Here is a 19879-nt window from a genome sequence, read left to right on the forward strand (position 1 = left end):
GGTGTGATTTTCGACCCTAGATAGGAGAAATTTTCAACGGTCTAAAAGTTGTAGTCTCTTATCTTTATTGTTTTCGTTTGACCAGTGCGATTCGATGTTGTTCTTTCTTTGGTTTTTGATGCTGGCGTTGCCACCATGTACTTCGTCTTGCCTTCATTAACGTGCAGCCCGAGATATCGCATCGTCTGCTCGATCTGGATGAAGAAAGTTTGTATGTCTCGGGTCGTTCTTCCCATGATGCCGAGTTTAGCCCAGTAGTTGGATGAACTTAAAGAACATTGCGCCTCTCGCATTTACCTCATCATCACGGATCACTTTCTACAGGTCCAGATTAAAGAGGACGCATGATAGGGCATCCCCTCGTCTTAGACCGTTGTTGATGTTAAATGGTCTCGAAAGTGATCATGCTGCTTTGATCGGCCTCGCTCATTGGTCTTATCAATTTCGTTGGGATATCGAATTCTCTCATGGTCCTGTACAGTTTTACGCTGGCTATACTGTAATAGGTGGCTTTAAAGTCGATGAAAAGATGGTGCAACTGATGACCATATTCCAACAGTTTTTCCATCGCTTGACGCAGAGAAAAAATTTGATCTGTTGCTGATTTGCCTGGAGTGAAGCCTCTTTGGTATGGGCCAATGATGTTCTGAGTGTATGAGGCTATCCGGCCTAGCAAGATAGCTGAGAATATCTTATATATGGTACTAAGCAACGTGATACCTCTATAATTGTTACTGCACTGCGTGATATCCCCCTTTTTATGTATCTTTGCCAGTCGTCAGGCATTGATTCGCTGTCTCCACGCTTTGAGCATCAGTTGATGAACCACTTGGTATAATTTGTCGCCTCCATATTCAACCAATTCGGCTGTAATTTTATCGGCTCCTGGCGACTTATGGTTCTTAAGCCGGTGGATTGCACGGACGGACACGGTTTCTTCTATGATTAGTGGTGGCAGCATTTGTCCGTCGCCTTCAGTTGACGGGACCTTCAACTCGCCGATATTTTGCTTGTTAAGCAATTGATAAAAATATTCAACCCATCACTCCAATATGCCCATTCTGTTGGAAATCAGATTTCCCTCTTTGTCTCGGCAAGATGAGCATCGAATTGTATACAGCATCATCCTGCTGACTTGTTGGTAAAACTTCCGCGCCTGGTGCGGTTGCTCCCTGTACTTTTCGAGTCCACAGGCCTGTTGGTTCTCCCAGGCTTTCCATTCGACGGAGTTTTTGGTAGGACTTTGCGCGTGCCCAATTTTGAGAATGCAACATTAATCGGCATGCAGCAACTAGAGAAAGTAGTTGAGGTAAAAACAGTCCGGAGAGAAGAAGGGAAAAGGGTGCATTTCCCCCAGTCCCGGAACAGAAATTTTAGTAAAAATTAACAATAAGAAGGAGACTCGTGTAATTTTTACCTCGCGTCCCCTTTTCAGAATAACTTCCACTCCGGGCCTGGATTTTCTCTCTACAGTCTCGGATTAAAATCATGAAAATATCTTTTGAAGAAATCCGTCAGCTGGTAAAGTTGATGTTAACAGAATTCCATCAACTTATCAACACACCATCATGAAGCCTTAGGTTCCGTCTAATTAAGGTTTTGTGTAAAACAAAACCTTATTCAAATCGGTCTGTCCGTCACATGCATTTTTCTCGGAGACTATAGCAGCGATTGACACCAAATTTGGTGGAAAGATGGGAACTGTGAACGCTCACGCATACAGTGAGTTACATTCTTTTACATCGAATTTAAGGGGAGGTTCCCATACATGCAAAAGGGGGGTGTAAATGGTTTTTCCACCAAACATAGTCATGGGGTATCAAATGAAAGGTCTCAGTTAGTACTTTCCTAAGCTTGTCTTAGTTTTGACATTTGTTGGAAACGCGGGGAGTTCGAGTGGTCGAAAGTGATCATTTATTTAACGGGGCCATTCTCAGAAGCTGCCCAAACGAAATACCTTAAAAAAATCAAGAGGCTGCCACTATAGGCTCCGAAATACCTTCCATATCGATATTCCTTCAAATAAGGTTAATAATAGTATGTTACTATAATTTTCAATAATTGGCTGCAGAACCCCCCCCCTTCATCCTAGCATCACAAAATTGCAGCAATGTAGGTTATGATGTAGAGCTTGATCCTACCAAGTTTGGTGGAAATCGCACTATTACTAACAAAGTTATCATAGGCCAAATTTGACACTTCTTTGGAAATTCTCTATTTTGAATGTCAATATCATCCGAAAGTGGATATTCTCCCATAATATATGCGCATATTACGTACTAATGGGACAAATTTATACTTCCTTTATAAAGGAAATGCACAAAACTTTTCATATCTGAAGCTTCCAGCTTCCGGTTTCCCGACTTGTTTTTTAATTGTCTCATAATTTATTTCAATCTGCACTACAGAGTTAAAAACTGTAGTAGTGATATAAAAACTATATTCAAGTTTCTCAAATCCACTCTTGAAATCCTCTATCAAAAAACACGCGACCACTTCGAACATATTTTTCAGAGTACATGAAAAAAGGAAGCCCACTGAATTCATACTTACCCACTTAAAACCAAACCCCCATTGTTATTTGATCCATTCTCTCAAATGCTTGAGGAACTTCAAAGCATCAACCGGAGTTTGCCTTCCAAACAAGCGAAATTTAGACCGAAATTTCAATGACGCCGTTATCGTACAACCTCATCGTGGGCGACAGGATCGTAAAGCAAATAACTCGTTTCGGTGAAACCTGCTGCTCTCGTGCAAAGCATATTATCATCGGGAGATATACTGTTAGATCTATTGCCCTGAAAATTGAAGGCAGCTTGCTACTAAGCGTTTGAAACTGGTCCCCACAAAGTCGGTAGGAACGCTCTCGGTGTAACTGCAAATACTGTAGTAAGAGCTCTAAAAAGTTTAACTATTAATTAGAAAAGTCCTATAAAATGGAGGTGGAACTGCTGTTCAAACGGGAACGGATCAAAGATAACAATGGGGATTATTCTCAAGGGTGAATATATGATTTGTAAAAATGAAGTGTGTTTTTATCCATAGAAATGATTAGAATTTAGCCAATCCATTTTGTGTAACCACCATTTATATTCCAATTCTCTTTTCTTTCAGCCATATATCGAAGAGATTTTCAACCACTTAAAAGGCAAACCATTTCAGAAATTTTTAGAAAGGTACGTTCGCTCTAAACTCAGCACTCCTAACTTTTCATAACAATTTCCCTTTAAACTTTTTCAGTGATAAATTTACAAGATTTTGTCAGTGGAAAAATCTAGAACTGAATATACAAGTAAGAGACTCCCTAATTTCACCTCATCAAGAAATATTAACTAAATTTCGTTTCATTGTCTCCCATTTCTCTCACTAGCTGACAATGAACGATTTTAGTGTACATAGAATAATAGGACGTGGCGGTTTTGGTGAAGTGTACGGTTGTCGTAAAGCAGACACTGGGAAAATGTATGCCATGAAATGTTTAGACAAAAAGCGTATTAAAATGAAACAAGGCGAAACGCTGGCCCTAAACGAGCGGACTATGTTATCCTTAGTTAGCACTGGAGTAAGTCTTGCAGTTTTTCTTTCTGTTTATGGTCATAAAACTTGATTTCCTTTCAAGGAAATTCTTTTGTTGTTGGTGACCTCTAATATCTAATTTTATTGTCAATTTGCAGGTCGACTGCCCTTTTATAGTTTGTATGACATATGCATTTCATACTCCAGATAAATTGTGTTTTATTCTCGACTTGATGAACGGAGGAGACTTACACTATCATTTATCACAACATGGTGTTTTTACAGAGTCTGAGATGAAATTTTACGCCGCCGAAGTGAGTTGTTTTTATTGCCACAGTCAGAAAAATTAAACTTGTCCCCTTAAGGGGGGGTAAGGGTTTTAACGTAGGAAAAAACATTTTTTTTTGAATTTTTTTTTTAAACAATGAATAGTGCAAATTTATTTAAACCTTTTATAAATTATTAAGTATATTTTTAACAATATTTTCTGATTTTTTCAAACTGAAATATTGAAAAACAAGCCGGTGACAGTGCTTGCCCCAGAACGCCTTGAAAAAAAAACAATTTGCAATGTTCACTGTATCTCGGTCGGAAATTATCTGAAATCAAAAAGCATTAAAATTTAGTCAAAGTATCATTAAATCCTCCCCCCAACGTTCTCAGATTATTATTCTTTTTGCATTAAAAAATTTTTGGTGGCATCTAAAGTGTACACTGCTATTTTTCACGAAAAAATTCCGTCATTTTGTGAGTGGGAAACCCCCTTCATTAAAAAAAAAATGTAAACTAAACGTTGGGGGGAGGTATTTTATATGTAGAAAATGTGTACCACGTTTGAAATGAATCGGTCAAGTAGTTTTTAAATGGCAGTGAACACGGACTTTGAAAAAGTAGTTTTGAGAAAAACGCGTTTGAAAGTTTATGAGGCGAAAAAGTGAAGAAAAAAAATTTGTTTTTTCTACTTACACAGAATCATCGATTCTAGCTCCATAAAGTAAAGTCCCTGCAACATCTGCGTTGTCTTCAGCCTCTTTTTTTCCAAGTCTTTGCTTTATCCTGGCTTCTCTGCTCTGCTGCTCAGCTTGGATCTCGGCCCTCTGAATGCGGTTACTGTCCTCCAATCTTGCGTATTCGTGAGCGCTTGGGCCGACGCTGATGTTCATATCCGACAACAGGGTGAGAAAAGCACCAGCACCTTCGTTGAAAGTACACGCAGCTACATAGGATGCAAAATCTACAATTTGTTTGCTGCCAGATAATTTTTTCGGTGCGATTCTCCAAATTAGCTGGTTCAAACTTTCGTTGGCATTTTGTGTGAAACCTCCAAGACACCTTTCCAGAAGTTCGTCTTTACTCAAATCTTCGTAAATCGGTTTGATCGCGTTCGAGACATCTTCTGGAAGTGGAGTGTAATTATGTACGGAATTTGCAACTCCTGCTGTAGCCAAAGCTTCCTGATATGGGCACCACGAGTTCTCACCGCTCGGGCACTTATCGTGTTGTGGGTTGTCGTCTGTTGGCTGCTGGTGGTAGATCGTTGCCCAGAGTGCATTTTTCATTTTCTCTATCGAATCGCAATTATGCCTTATTGCTGCTCCGTAGTATCGACTCAAATTATCGATAATTTTTCCGGTGAGTTTTCCTTTGCCGCCGAGTTTTTTTCATTTGCCGTTTTTTACCTGCATTTTTTCCTGTTTTTACAACTGTTTCTTCTACAGTAGTTTTTACCAGATCACGTAGTCATTTTCCCATCCTTTCTTGCACGTGACCTACACATTCTTTTTTATTTAAAGTAAAATTCTGATCGTAAGGTTTGGATTTTACTAAATTACCGTAAGTTTTACTGTCACCGTCTCCGATATAGTTGATGATCTTTGCTCCGTATTTTCCTTCTGAAAGGCGAAACATTTCGATAACAGGATTAACTTCCATGTTTCCTGATGGTCCAGTATGATTGGCTTGACATTCATTATTTTCAAGGTGTTTCGTGCCACTCTTTAAATTCAGCAGTATTTAATTTTTTTCCCAAAGCTGACAGTGCAAACTACTTATCTAAATATCAATAACTTTTCCAGTTCAATATCCAATCAAGGAAGTGACACCAAAGTAAGAGCTGAAGCCTTGCTTTTGCCACGTGCCGTCGCCAGAATCGGTCAAAGTTTCCGATTCCGAATTTTCTCTTGTTTTTCGTTTTTCTTCTTCTGCGACGGAAAGAAGAAATTTTTCAACAGTCGTTTTGACGTCGATGTCATAAGATCTAAATAAGACGGTTGGGATAAAAAATTACTTGATATGTCCATGAGACCACAAAATTTATTGCAGCCTGCTAAACCCAAACCTAATATACGCATTACAAAAGCAAATCTAGTGTTGATTTCATAGCGATGACCAGTTTTCTCACTCGACGGTACAAAACGTGGATCACAATCGGCACATTTCACTTGGATTTGAAAGCCAAGGCCTTCTTTTTTGCTGCTTTTGAACTCAACTGGACCATCACACTGAGCACATTTTACTAAGCTTGCGATAGTTGAGAAAACAAGCAAAAAATCGATGACTCGGTTGGCACTGGTATTCAGTTTTATTTTTTTCGATGATGTACTTTTTGTAGTAGCCTCCTCTTTAGTTTTTTTTATTTGGATTAGACCTTGCTTTCGATCTACACAAATATGCTCTTGCACTTTTTCGGTCTTCTTTCGAAATTTTACAACATCTCGGCAATTTTGTACGGAAAATTTCTCGAATGAATTATAAAATCACAAGCGAACGATAGAACGTACAACGACAAACTGACGCTCCTCTCTCGTTTAAAACTATTCTAAAGTGTATAGTCTACACACAAATATAAAATGGGTCTTAATAGTTTTAGTTAACTGAGTTAAAATGAAAAATTTTTCGAAACACAATAGACTACAACAATAGAAGTGAATAAGCACTGCCGGATACCCTGCTGTGGCTCCTGGAGGACAAAAAGTCTTCGCGCAAACATTTGCGGACGACCTAGCCGTAATAATTACCGGCAAGTTTGCGGGCAGAGTATGTGACCGCTTGAATGCAACTCTGCATGTAATCCACAGATGGTGCCTCCGCAATGGACTCACAGTGAACGCTAGAAAGACTGGACTAGTTATGTTCACTAGGAACATCAGATGGGGCAGCTATACGCTACCCACCTTAGCAGGGGCGGAAATCCAGCTGGCACAAACAGTCAATTACTTAGGAGTACATTTCGACTCCAAGTTAACGTGGAAGAATCATATCCAGAAACAATACCAGGAATCCTGCAGATTGCTCTGGTGCTGTAGGAATTCGATAGGTAAGACCTGGGGACTTTCACCTAAACGGATATACTGGATGTATACATCCATAATAAAACCCATTTTGATGTATGCATGCATCGTCTGGTGGCCAAGACTGAACTTTGCTAACGGCAGGAAGCTGCTAACGCAGATTCAGAGACTTGGTTGCCTAAGTATTACTGGAGCAATGAGTACTACGCCGACTGCGGCACTTGAACCTATCCTAAATTTACCCCCCATTCACTTGGAGGTGAAACGGAAAGCGGCCAACGACGCATATAGGCTCGATACCATTGGGGCGTGGAAAGGCGGCCAATCAAACGGGCATGCGTCTATCTGGAAATTCCTTGAAAAACATCCGGTAACCCTGATGCCGACCGATCATATGGTTTCCAGATTCGTCTTTGAAAAGACATACACTGTCGTAATCACCGAAAGAGAAGAATGGTCGACAAGTGGCCATGAGTCTTTTCAGATTACAGACCTAATAATCTTCACCGACGGGTCAGTTATGGAGGATGGATCGGGCGCAGGGGTGTTCTCGGAGAATCCGATTATAGAACTGGCCCGACCCCTCGGAAATATGACGACCATATTCCAGGCGGAGATATATGCCATTTCATTGGCAGCAGAAGAATGTCTGCGACAGAAATGGAGGGGTCGCACCATTCGAATCTGTTCCGACAGTCGGGCGGCATTATCAACACTAAATGACAACAACATATCAAGCCAGTTGGTGTGGAGTTGTCATCAGGTGCTGCTGAAACTTGGCCGACTGAACGAAACATTCCTGATGTGGGTGCCGGGGCACTCTAACATCGCCGGTAATGAGGAGGCTGACAGACTGGCTCGCCGAGGGTCTGGATCCACAATGGTGGGGCCAGAACCAGCTCTTGGAATCCGACCATCTACTGTCAAGTCTACTCTGAAGGGTGAAATTGCAAGGATTCACGCAACCGAGTGGAGAAATTTGGACTCTTGCCGGCAAGCGAAAATCCTTGTGAAGGAGCCTAGAGCCACTAGAGCGGCATTTTTGTTGTCCCTTAAGAAGTGGGACATGAAAACCCTAGTAGGGCTTTTGACGGGACACTGCCCCTTAAACTACCATATGGAAAAGATTGGGGTAGTGGTTTCAGCTGTGTGCAGCCAATATGAGGAGAAGGAGGAGACGGCCCTGCACTTTTTATGCAGCTTTTTTCTTCAATGAAGAATCTGCACACTCTCTGCCTCTGGAGAATGTTCTAAGATTCATTAAAGTCTGCGAACACCGTAGGCGGGAAGCCATTGAATAGGCAACTTACGGGGATAGTACAATGGGCCTAATAATGGCCTCAGTGCTCGGAGCTGCGGCTCCCCCCAGTTAACTAAACTAAACATACCTGCTCGACAGCTGCACTACCTTTCCGAGCGTCCGCCCCTCCCAGAGCTACAGAAAGGACACGAGATTAACTAGACAATAACTTCTAAAGTTTTGCTCAGATCGATTTTTTTTAAAGTGCAAACCCTTACCCCCTCTTAATCTAACCTAACCACCTAACGTTATTTTTTTCTGCAATTCAGGTTATCCTAGGTTTGGAACATATGCATAAGCGTTTTATAGTTTATAGAGACTTGAAGCCTGCTAATATATTATTGGATGAAAATGGTCATGTTAGAATATCAGATTTAGGACTTGCCTGTGATTATTCAAAGAAAAAACCACATGCATCCGTGGGTACACATGGTTATATGGCACCCGAAGTATTATCAAAAGGCACGCCATATGATTCCAGTGCAGATTGGTTTAGTTTTGGTTGTATGTTGTATAAACTTTTGAAAGGACATTCACCGTTTAGACAACATAAAACAAAGGATAAACACGAAATCGATAGAATGACATTGACAATGGTAAGTTTCATGAAAGAATTTCTGGAAATTGAAGCCTCGATATTGACTAAAACTCACACAAAGTCCACTCTAATTTCAATTCAGAATGTTGAACTGCCGGATTCGTTCAGTGAAGAGTTGAAGGATTTACTAGAGTCATTATTACAACGTGATGTTGATAAACGATTGGGTTGCAGAGGACGAGGGTAATTTATATTATTGACTTTGATAATTGTGGACGTGTGACTCTGATTTAATTCATTTTATTGATTACAGAGCTGAAGAAGTGAAGGATCATCGGTTTTTCACTGGAATCGATTGGCATCAAGTCTACATCCAAAAATACACACCACCGTTAATCCCACCTAGAGGCGAAGTCAATGCAGCCGATGCATTCGATATTGGCTCATTCGACGAAGAAGATACCAAAGGCATTAAGTTAACTGAAGCAGATCAAGAACTGTATAAATATTTCGCTCTAACAATATCTGAAAGGTGAACAAATACCATTTTGCCCCAAATTTCTTTTCAAAACAAGAGAATTTCTCCAAAAAATTTCAGATGGCAACAAGAAGTCGCCGAGACTGTGTTCGAAACAGTTAACTTAGAAACAGATAAAATTGAACAAAAGAAAAAATCAAAGCAAAAGCAACGTTTCGATGCGGACGAGAAAGAATCAGATTGTATTCTACATGGATATATTAAGAAATTAGGTGGTGCCTTTGCATCAGTTTGGCAAACACGTTACGCCAAACTTTATCCAAATCGGTAAGTTGCCGGAAATGTTTTATCTCAAAGGAAGTAAAGTTAATGGTTTGTTCCTATATTTAGACTGGAATTACACACAGAAAGTGGAAATACAAAACCAGAATTAATATTTATGGACCAAATAGAGGAGGTATCCCCCGATTACGTGCAATATAAAAACGAACAGTGCATTCAGATAAGACACAAAGATGGTATCCGGGATGCACGAATAGTTTTAACGAATCCAGTAAGTAGAAACATAACCCTTATTTATTTAGATAGATTGAAGTATTTTAACGAATTTGGGCGGCTTTGGATTTCCATTCAGAATTCTAATTGTTCTGAGTTGATGCACTACTATTCTGGGGACAAAACCTTCGACGTTTACAAATTTGTCTAGGGACCGTATAAGTGAGGTTTGTGTGTGTGGTGGGGGAGAAGCTAGAGCTTCTAAGCACTCAGGACGTGTTGGCCCATTGTACTCGCCACCCTTGTCTAACGGAATATTCCGGATTCGTTAACGTATCGCAGGATTTCCGTTAGTAGATGTGATGCTACCCGTCGCAATTGGAGAACACCGGCACCAAAGTTCTGATGCCTGATGCGTCCATAGGCAGGGCATTCACATAGGAAATGCTCCGTGGACTCCGCTTCATTACACGAGGGACACGTATCATCTTGGGTAATTCCTCTTCTTTTTCTTCAGTCTTTGTCCCGTTCACAAGCAGGGTCGGCTCGTCGTGATCGGCTTCGCCATTTGGCTCTATCGAATGCCTGATCTGGGTGCAATCTCGAGGCTTTCAAATCCCCATCTAGCGTATCAAGCCACCGTTGTTTAAGTCTGCCTTTTGGTCGTTTACCATCGACTTCGATGTTCAGATCAATCTTGGCAAGTGAATTCTCGTTGACACAAATTGCGTGACCATACCATCGAAGACGCCTCTCTCGCAACTTTTCGACTGGACGGACGACATTGCGGTAAATTTTAGATTTGAGACGTTCGTTAATACGTCGATCATAACGAACACCAGTTGTGGAACGCCACTTCATCCAGGTTGCGTTAATGCGTGAAGCAATTTCATAACGCAGTTCTCCATTGGCTGATAGCGTTGACCCGAGGTATTTAAATCGCTCAGTTCTGAGCAGATCACTGCCACTGACAGTGATTGTACCTGTTTCATGGGGATCGGTCGTCGAAAATTCAGTTTTGTTTAAATTCAATCTGAGACCGTGTAACATGAGGCGATCATTCCATTTTTGAACAAGTTGCTCAAGATCATTTTTGCTATCCGATGCTAGGAAAACATCATCTGCATAAAGCAGTGTGTAGGACACTGGACGTTGGATATCCCGTGTGACGGTGTCCATAACAAGAACAAAGAGGAGTGGTGAGAGGGCGCTTTCTTGATGAACACCAACAGAAACACGAAGCGGTTTTGATACACCCGCCATACCTCGAACTTCACTTTTCGGATCGTAGTAGAGCAATTGAACCCAGCGTACGAGTTCTTCTGGCACGAAGTGTTTTCGTAAAACATACCAGATGAGTTCGTGTGGTACACGGTCAAACGCTTTCTCTAGATCCAGAAAGGCAATGTAAAGAGGGCGATGCTTCTCTTCTTGGGTAATTCCTATTCTGAACATATGCCCAGCTAGTGAATTACGGCCTGTCAGAATGCCCACAATACACCTGCAAATCCTCCTGCTTTTCGACAGGATAAACTTTGCGGTACACATGTTCGGTTCTGGCAGGAAAAGTTTGGTGTGTCTACCAGCATTTCGGCTCTGCCACCTGTCATTGTAGGAAGCTTGTTCCCAGTTTTTGAAAACAGACTTAGCCAATGCTACTGATACTCCAATTACTAATTCCGATACCGGCATAGGGGCATAGCGGCATAGATTGACCCCTCTTTCACTAAAGCATCCGAGATTTCATTTCCCTCTACGCCACAGCGACCAGATACCCAGAGTAGTTCCACCGTATTGAATCTAGAGGTAGAGTTCAAATGGTTTCTGCATTCCTGGACGATTTTCGAGGTGATCAAAGGACTACTCAAAGCCCTCAATGCAGCTTGGCTATCACTGCAGATTGCGATGCGCCTAGCCTTTAACCGCTCGTCAATCACCCAGTTTTCCGCCCTTAATCGCATAAACTTCGGCTTGAAAAACCGTTGCATACTCCCAAAGGAAAAGCCCACTTCTCGTTCTTATTCGAGAGGGAGACTCGGGCTCCAGAACCCCCTTCTGTTTTTGAGCCATCGGTGTAGAAGACTTCCGTATATCCCGCCACGCATTTCTATGGGACTTCCCAGTTCTCTGTACGCTTCAGCGTAACCTCATATCTTCTACCAAACAGATGTATGGAGACAAAAGAATCGGAAGGCATTGTAAGAACTGGATTCAGTCCTCTCAGTAACTCTTCCAATGCTCTGTGCCCCCCACATCCGTTGTTTTCCCATAGATCTAATCGAATTAGCCTATGAGCTGCTCTCATTACAGTGCTTTGAATAAATGTATCTAGTGATACCCAGACACACAGTTCTTTGCAATGCGTCTAGTTTACGGTGAAAACCTTTTTGTTTAACCTTAACCCACCACACTACGGATGCATATACGAACATCGGCCTAATGATGGCACCGTATATCCACATTACCACATGAGGCCTGAGTCCCCATGTCGAGGCGAAGGTCCGTCAAAGAAGCTTTTTATCTAGAGTAACTCCCAGATATTTCACTTCTTCGGACATTTGAAGGGTAGTATCCCTTATCTCAGGGAGGCAAAGTCCATCCAGTTTTCTCCTTTTTGTAAATAATACCATACCATAAGTTTGAGCGTGTATTGGCAAATTTTGCAGTTCGCATGGTAGTGAGTCGATCAGCATGCTCCACAGAAGTGGCGAAAGCACACCTCCTTGGGGGCAACCTTCCGTTGCTTCTGCGGTCCGATAGCGATCGACATCCACCTCAGCGCACAGCAGTCTCTGCGTTAGCATAGCATGGATCCACTTAATTAAAGCATCATCAACACCATGCTCCCTGGCGACATCACATAATTTTTGAATCGCGTTCGCGTTCTCACCATTCAAACTTGCATCCTCTATCTTTGTGACCAAAGAATGAAGCGCATACTCACAGGACTTTCCATGCTGGTAAGTATGTTGGTTTTCATTAAGTGGGTGCGACCTAAGTGCGTTTCCAGGAATGTGACGCTCCACCAATCTCTCCAAACCGTTCAGTAAGAATGAAGTGAAGCTGATCTGCCTGAAGTTCTTTGGATTAGAATAGTCATCTTTCCCAGTTTTCGGTATGAAAACTATCTTAACCTTTTGTCAAGAGAAAGGCACGTAGAGGTCGCTTTAAGTGCTCCATACCCTCCTTTAGCATTGCCGGATAGATGCCATCCATGCCAGGTGCTTTGACTTTTACCTTTTCATGGGTAACAATCACTTTCGCAGTTTTCTAGTTCCCCTTGCAGCACTTGCGTGTTGAAGGGGTTGCAAGAACCGTCAACTCTCCCCCTGCCACTTGTCTCCCCTCACCCCCTGCCACTTCTCTCCCCTCTCCCCCTGCCACTTCTCTCCCCTCTCCCCCTGCCACTTCTCTCCCCTCTCCCCCTGCCACTTCTCTCCCCTCTCCCGGGTGGTGTACTTCCAGGAGGGTCTGTACTGAATCCAGTCTGGAGCTCGTGAAAGTATCGTCGGGTTTTCTAAGAGAGTCCAACTTGGCCGACTCATCTCTTTTGAGGACTCTGCACAGCCTTGTAGTCTCTATTTCGCCTTCCAGTTTCTCACAGTACGCTCTAAAGGAGTCTCGTTTCGAACACCTTACGAGCCTCTTATATTCACGCTGTGAGCTCCTGAAATTTAACCAGTCTTCGTTCTTATTACTTTTGCAAGCACGGTTGGTTTCCTGAGTTTTTGTGGTTCCCGGTTCTATGAAGGAACCGTTTTACCGCTTTGGCCTCGGGAAATAGGACAAGCCTCTTCTTAGCGCTCTAAAAGTGTGCACTTCAGAGTTTTCACTTCATCTTCCAGCGCCAAAGAAGTCCTTACTGCCAAGAAGTTCATTGTCGTCGGCTAGAAGCCCTCCCAGGTTCACAGAGTCCGGGCTGCATGGACCTATTTTCACATACCGGCGTTAGACTAGTTGCGTCCACATTACCAGCTTCCCTTTCTTCCGTTTTTCCGGGTACAGGCGGAAGAGAAGGTTCTGACAGGCAAGCCTGTAGTTCTTTCACCTTTGCGGCTGAAGTTTCCTTCCGCCGAGGCTTCCTCCCCTGTATTTTAGAAGAGTTATGTCACCGACCGGCCGGCCGTAGTCAGATTTCCAGTTCCTCTCATTAAGGGAGTTGCTGTGCTATCCTTTTTTGGCTGACCGCGCCGTGGACACCGGGTGTAGGTTTTCCACTGAAGTGGAGAGCCTGTCTTCCACAGATTTCTCCGTGGGGGAACATGAGTTAGGTGAAGCCTCCGAAATCCGTGCCTCGGCCGCGACCTGATTTCTCAGAGTCGCGGGTGAATTCAAACTCTGTGACTTCTTACCACTTGGAGAGTTACAATCCTTTGTTTCCATCTTCATGTGCTTTTTTTTCTAAGTGAGATACTAATATTTTTTTTGTACCATGATTGTTCTCTCATCCCCAATTTCGCTTTCATTTTTATATAACATCGACTTTCCCCATTTGTCTTATATCCAATAAGCTTCATAGTGTTGACAGTCAAGTACTGTCGATGGTGCATTACGTGGTTCCATAGACATGTCGCGTTCGTGATGCATATACTCTTGCTGGCCCCACGAATGTTATATGTATGAGAATTATGCATTTCATTGTCATATGTAATACTTTTGCCATATGGTATCTCTTGAATGCAACGATTCTATCAGAATTTTCTTTTTTAAGTTTATCGATGACTTCATCCTTGGATCGAAGTAATTGCATTTCATTGTTTGCTCTACATTTTCCTGGTAAACAGTAAGTTTGCATCTCGGAGAGTGACTAAGGCTTTGTTTTCATTTCTCTTCAAATTTGCATTGTGTAGTTTTGAGTTATCCTTTGAAATTTCAACAATATTTGCTGGGGTTATTTCCGTTTTCCGATGCATCTTCAGAATATCAATATTTCTCCCTCTGGCATTTTCCATCTTGAATGACTAGTCCCACTTTCCTCCCTTATCATGACATCCATTTTCAACATGAAAGGTATATGGGATTGTGAATGATAATAGCCATGACGTAAATTTATAGGTTGAATAGCCACGAGCTAAAGAGCATTCTATCTGAGATCCGTCGTGAACCTCACCCTCGTGCCCACTTTGTGTGAGGAAAATGTTATATACATAATTATGTTTTCATTTCATTTATAGAAAACTTGAGCATATTTCAGCTACTATGAATTAAGATTATTAGCATCCAAGTTGACTGGCGTTTCGTCCAGGTGAGAGGCAACTCATCAGACGCTGCCTTATCACACAAATTATTAGATGTTCCGCTCCGGGCTAGGCTGTGCTCTCTAATCCTGCCAGCAAGCGGAATGGGAGCTCTATTCTCCAATAATCAAAGTAGGACTATCTTAGTATTTTATTTATTATTAGGTGTACAAATAAGTTTTCGCGGTTTGTCAAAAGATTGCCCCACCAGAAGGTTATGGAGAAATTGTCAGATGTAAAACGTAATATCCCAAGTTTCGTCATCCGGCAACACCATAACCTTAAAGTACTAGTGATTCCGTATCAGCATCACGTAATTTTTTTCGTGCAAAAATGTCAAGTTTTGTGCCGAATAAGCATCATTTGCGGGAACTTTTGATTTACTTCTTTAATTTGAAAAAATCTGCAGCTGAGGCGCATCGATTGCTTCTAGAAGCATATGGTGAAGCTGCTTTAAGTGAGAGAAGTTGTCAGGAATGGTTTCAAAAGTTTAAGAACGGTGAGTTTTACGTGAAGGACAAAGAACGCAGTGGAAGGCCGAAAGTGTACGAAGACATGGAATTAGAAGTACTATTGGAGGAAGATTCGTCCCAAACGCAAAAAGAACTTGCACTTACATTACAAGTGACTCAACAAGCAATTTCACATCGTTTAAAATCGTTAGGAATGATTCAAAAACAAGGAAATTGGGTTCCATATGAACTAAAGCCGAGAGACGTTGAACGCCGATTATGCATGAGTGAAATGCTGCTTGCCAGGAATAAAAAAAAGAGTTTTTTGCATCGTATAGTCACTGGTGACGAAAAATGGATTCACTACGATAATCCAAAGAAGAGAAAGTCATGGGTTAAGCCCGGCGAACCATCAACATCGACAGCTAAGCCTAATATTCATGGAAAAAAACTTATGCTGTGTATTTGGTGGGATCAGCTTGGTGTCGTGTATTATGAATTGCTGAAACCAAGCGAAACCATTACTGGAGCTCTCTACCGAACACAATTGATGAGATTGAGTCGGGCACTTAAGGAAAAACGCGCCCATTACTACTCCAGACACGACAAAATTATTCTTTTACACGATAATGCTCGTCCACATGTTGCGGCGCCGGTAAAAACATACTTGGAAACACTCAACTGGGAAGTTTTACCCCACCCGCCGTATTCACCAGACTTAGCCCCTTCCGATTATCACCTGTTCCGGTCGATGGCACATGGTCTGTCTGAGCAGCGCTTCACATCATATGAAGACACCAAAAATTGGGTAGATTTGTGGATAGCGTCAAAAGATGAAGAGTTTTTTCGACGGGGTATCCGAATGTTGCCAGAAAGATGGGGAAAAGTAGTGGCAAATGATGGAAAATACTTTAAATAAAACGTAATGTACTGTTCCTTCACAATAAATTCCTAATTTTTTATAAAAAACCGCGGAAACTTATTTGTACACCTAATATTTTCTACTCGTTTTTTAATATAACAATTTTTTAATATTCTTGGAGAACGATTTGCCTTTACTTTAGTCGGCGGACGAAAATCGAGAGATTTTTTAATTTCTTATTTTGAAAATTTCTTTTCTGGACAAATGTCATACCTGGCATTTGTCTTCTAGTCGCTATCACTCCGGCCCCAGCTGAAACCGCGCGGTTTCAGCAAAGCAAGCCATCCGCGCGATCCCGCCAAAGGAAGTCACTGACATTCAGCTTCGACAACGAGACCTACTTGGGCCCACCTCGCACGTCGAGCTTGAATGAGTGCTCGCTTTGATCAAGCACTCTAAAGAGGTCCTCGTATGGTGGTTGCAGCGGCTTCCGAGAGACATCCACCCTGATGAGAATCTGGTCGCATGTCGGGACGGTAGAGTCGGCCCCATCTTCGTAATTGCGTCCTTAAGCAAACGCAGGATTCCACAGTCCCTGCTCTTATGTCCAGAACAGGATCGGCGGAGAGGCTTAGACTCTCTCCATAAACCATCTCTGCTGGGCTGTCCGCGAACTCTTCTCGCAAGGCTGTACGGAGGACGAAAGGCAAGGACCGCGACCATGACGGATCGTCGCGAGCCATTAGAGCGACCTTCAGCGTCCGGTGCCAACGTTCCAGCATACCATTGGACCTTGGATGGTATTCAGTAATTCCTATGCCGTTTAAAGCCGTGTTGATCTTGCACTGTCTGGTCCAAGAGTTTACGTCCTTGTTCATGGACGGCCAGAAATATTTCTCAGTGACTAACCGGTTCGTCGTCTTGATGCCAGGGTGCGCAAGATAATGAATCGCGTGGGATACTTCTTCTCTGCGAAAATCGGCCGGGATGAATGGCCTGGGTCTCTTATTTGAGGTCTCGCAGAGTAAGATTTTGAGCCGAAAATAGGAAACTCCTTGAATTTATACTCGGAATTTGCCTTCAAACTCTGAAACTTCGCGGCCCCGGTGGTGGCACATGAGAACGCCCCGTGAACATGCATTGAGTGATGTCCTTATATGTTGCGTTTTAAGGGGGGGGGGGGTACTAAATGTATATTCCTAACGGACTACGTACAAATTTGGATAGTTCCACACTCAAATATACTCACCGAAGAAGGAAACAAAACCTTTCATACCTGAAGCGCCGAGCTTTCGGTTTCCCGACTTGTTGGAGTCTAAATAAAAATACAGTTGATTTTTTCCTCCAGTGAGATTAGTTATTTATTTGCAAATACGTACTTCGGACACAAGCTGAGGAGTGGCCCCTCAGTACCTAGAAATTTAGGACTAGACCCTTAAATCTGCGGTTCATTTCATAGGAAACGGTCCCGTAGATTATTTTCTTTGTCTGTGGGCAAACCAGGAAATACCTGCCGTATTTCTTCTACTTTTTGCTTTCTTTGCCCATTCAAATAAGTTATAAATATGGACTTTATGCTAACTCGTTCCAATCATTTGTACACGTCATTTGTCCCTTCTGCGTCGTTTTCATAGAGTATTAATTATTCAAATGGGTTTTTAGTTTTTCCACGTCGTATTGTTTGCTAACATCCTAGTCTTATTCGTAAAAACTGTTTCGACGTTGCCATCTGGAATTCCATATGGTATCTTTATGGTAGCAGTGGCTTTGAAAAAAATATGCCTTGAATAGGATGAACTTTACTTTTAATATTTTCGTTGTGGTATATCTATCCCTGATGCAAAAAACCTAATTTTATCATTAACCTTATCTAATAATCTTCTTTTTTTCCTTCCCACAGGATGAAATTGGACTGAAAGAATGGTCACTTTCACTTCGTTCAGCTCATAAAGTCTCTCAGGAACTGTTAGGCTCAATGGCTAAGAAAGCCGGGAAAATTTATGGTACGGAACGCGATGCGTCCAAAACACCTCTAATTACGGGAGCAAATATTCCGACAAAAACAACGAATGGATCCAACTAGCGGTTACTTTTACGATCTCGGTCTTGTTTCATCGAGCCGAATCGTTTAAAGGAATCTATTGACAAATTCAAATGCAAAGATACGTAGAGTGTTTTATCTAAACAAATAAGAGATAATCAATCATAATTATAACGATGATAGCAAAAGAGTAGCGAACATGAACATTCAACATCAAATGTAGAAACAAAAATTATGGTTAGACTAAGTCAAATGTGGATTCGTGAAAGTAGAACGGAAACAAGAGTAGCAGCAACAACCAGCAAGTCTAAAAACAATCTTGATAAAAAAGGTAAATAATTAGAGAATATAAATATTTAATATATATTGTAGTAAGCAAACACAACAAATCGAAATCAAGTCAACACAAGTGTGAAAAGTAAGAATTTAAAGCAAACACAAAAGTAATGAATTTTTAGATGAAAAATATGCTCGATATCTATATAGAAAACAATCGAAGGTTTTACTATGTGCGTAGCAATGAAGGAAACTTTTGAATTAAGCAGAAAAAAAAATTTAGTAAGATACATAACGTAGTGTAATGTACCAGCAAATCTTCGATGTTTCGGTTTTAAGTGGCTTCTTTTGACGCTTTTCATTGCATTTCAGTTAATTTATTCATGGATTTTATTGCATGGCATTTTCTTTCATTATTTTTGTCTGATTTTTACGTAATTTCAAAAGAAAAATTCAATTAACCTCGCATAACATAAAATTCAGCAGTACAAATCGAAAGATAATATTATTTTTATATTTCCGTTGGATATTGTTTCGTTTTGACATGGCAATAGTTCTAAATCTTCGCTCCACTTGTTTTCCAATAGTTAATACACCAAACGAATTTTTTCACGATATACAATTTTACTGGGATTTAAAATGCATTTATGAGACCATCCTAGTCCTAAAACAGTTTAATAGAAGCAATTTGAGGAGTATTCACTCAATATGTTGGAATTTGTGATTTTTAAAACTTCCAATTGGCCGGATCCAGAATTCTGGTCTGACGGTGAAGCTTTATTCTCCGTTGGAGCTTATGGGCTGTAATTAAGCTAATGCTCTGTATTATTTGACTAATTCGATTCTATGTTTCCTACAAATGACATATCGTTACATATTTTCTTTCTTTCAAATCGCAAACTTCACCCCCATTTCATTCTCTAAATTAGTTGACCACCGATTATAAGATTATTACCTTTTCTCAAGCGAAATTTTTAATAACGCCTTAATGTAAATGATGGCTTCAAGTGCATGTACAACTCTTCATTGTTGAATATTTTCTCGGAAATTTCGTTCAATACGTACTACTGTTTCCGGATAAATTACGTGTGATCGACCGCCAAACAGGGAGGGAACAGACAAGCAGACACACAGTAAACCGATTTCAGCAAAGCTTGTTTGATAAAACCTTAATAATCAAGAGTCAGTTGATCATGCGCGTCTAGCCAAACACCTCTATTATTTAAAAAAAAAGGATAAATCCAAATGCGATCGGCGCTCCAGGCGTGAAATGTTTTGTGGATTTTGTGTAAGAATATTTGGGAGTTCGATTGTTCCATTTGCACATAGCTCGTAATGTGTATGCCTGAGTGTGCCCGTGTTCAATGTAATACTGACATTTTATCTCTTAGGGT

At 41.4% G+C, this 19879-nt stretch overlaps 1 protein-coding gene across 2 annotated transcripts in view; it reads left to right on the forward strand.

Annotated features, from left to right (window-relative positions):
* The window catches only part of LOC119656249 (G protein-coupled receptor kinase 1), a 119236-nt gene extending 99626 nt beyond the window's left edge, over window positions 1-19610 (forward strand). Inside the window, exons 6-15 of one of the 2 annotated variants that reach the window (XM_038062663.1) lie at window positions 3115-3176; window positions 3241-3292; window positions 3371-3562; window positions 3675-3830; window positions 8376-8702; window positions 8766-8887; window positions 8958-9176; window positions 9243-9449; window positions 9513-9675; window positions 18069-19610. In XM_038062663.1, coding sequence (XP_037918591.1) covers window positions 3115-3176; window positions 3241-3292; window positions 3371-3562; window positions 3675-3830; window positions 8376-8702; window positions 8766-8887; window positions 8958-9176; window positions 9243-9449; window positions 9513-9675; window positions 18069-18251 — 1683 coding nt within the window. In that variant the 3' untranslated portion in view covers window positions 18252-19610. The remainder of the gene's footprint in view (window positions 1-3114; window positions 3177-3240; window positions 3293-3370; window positions 3563-3674; window positions 3831-8375; window positions 8703-8765; window positions 8888-8957; window positions 9177-9242; window positions 9450-9512; window positions 9676-18068) is intronic. The other variant, XM_038062664.1, reaches the window with a different exon arrangement.
* The last annotated feature ends 269 nt before the right edge of the window (window positions 19611-19879 follow it).

Source organism: Hermetia illucens, chromosome 4, assembly GCF_905115235.1.
Source record: "Hermetia illucens chromosome 4, iHerIll2.2.curated.20191125, whole genome shotgun sequence".
Classification (NCBI taxonomy): domain Eukaryota; kingdom Metazoa; phylum Arthropoda; class Insecta; order Diptera; family Stratiomyidae; genus Hermetia; species Hermetia illucens.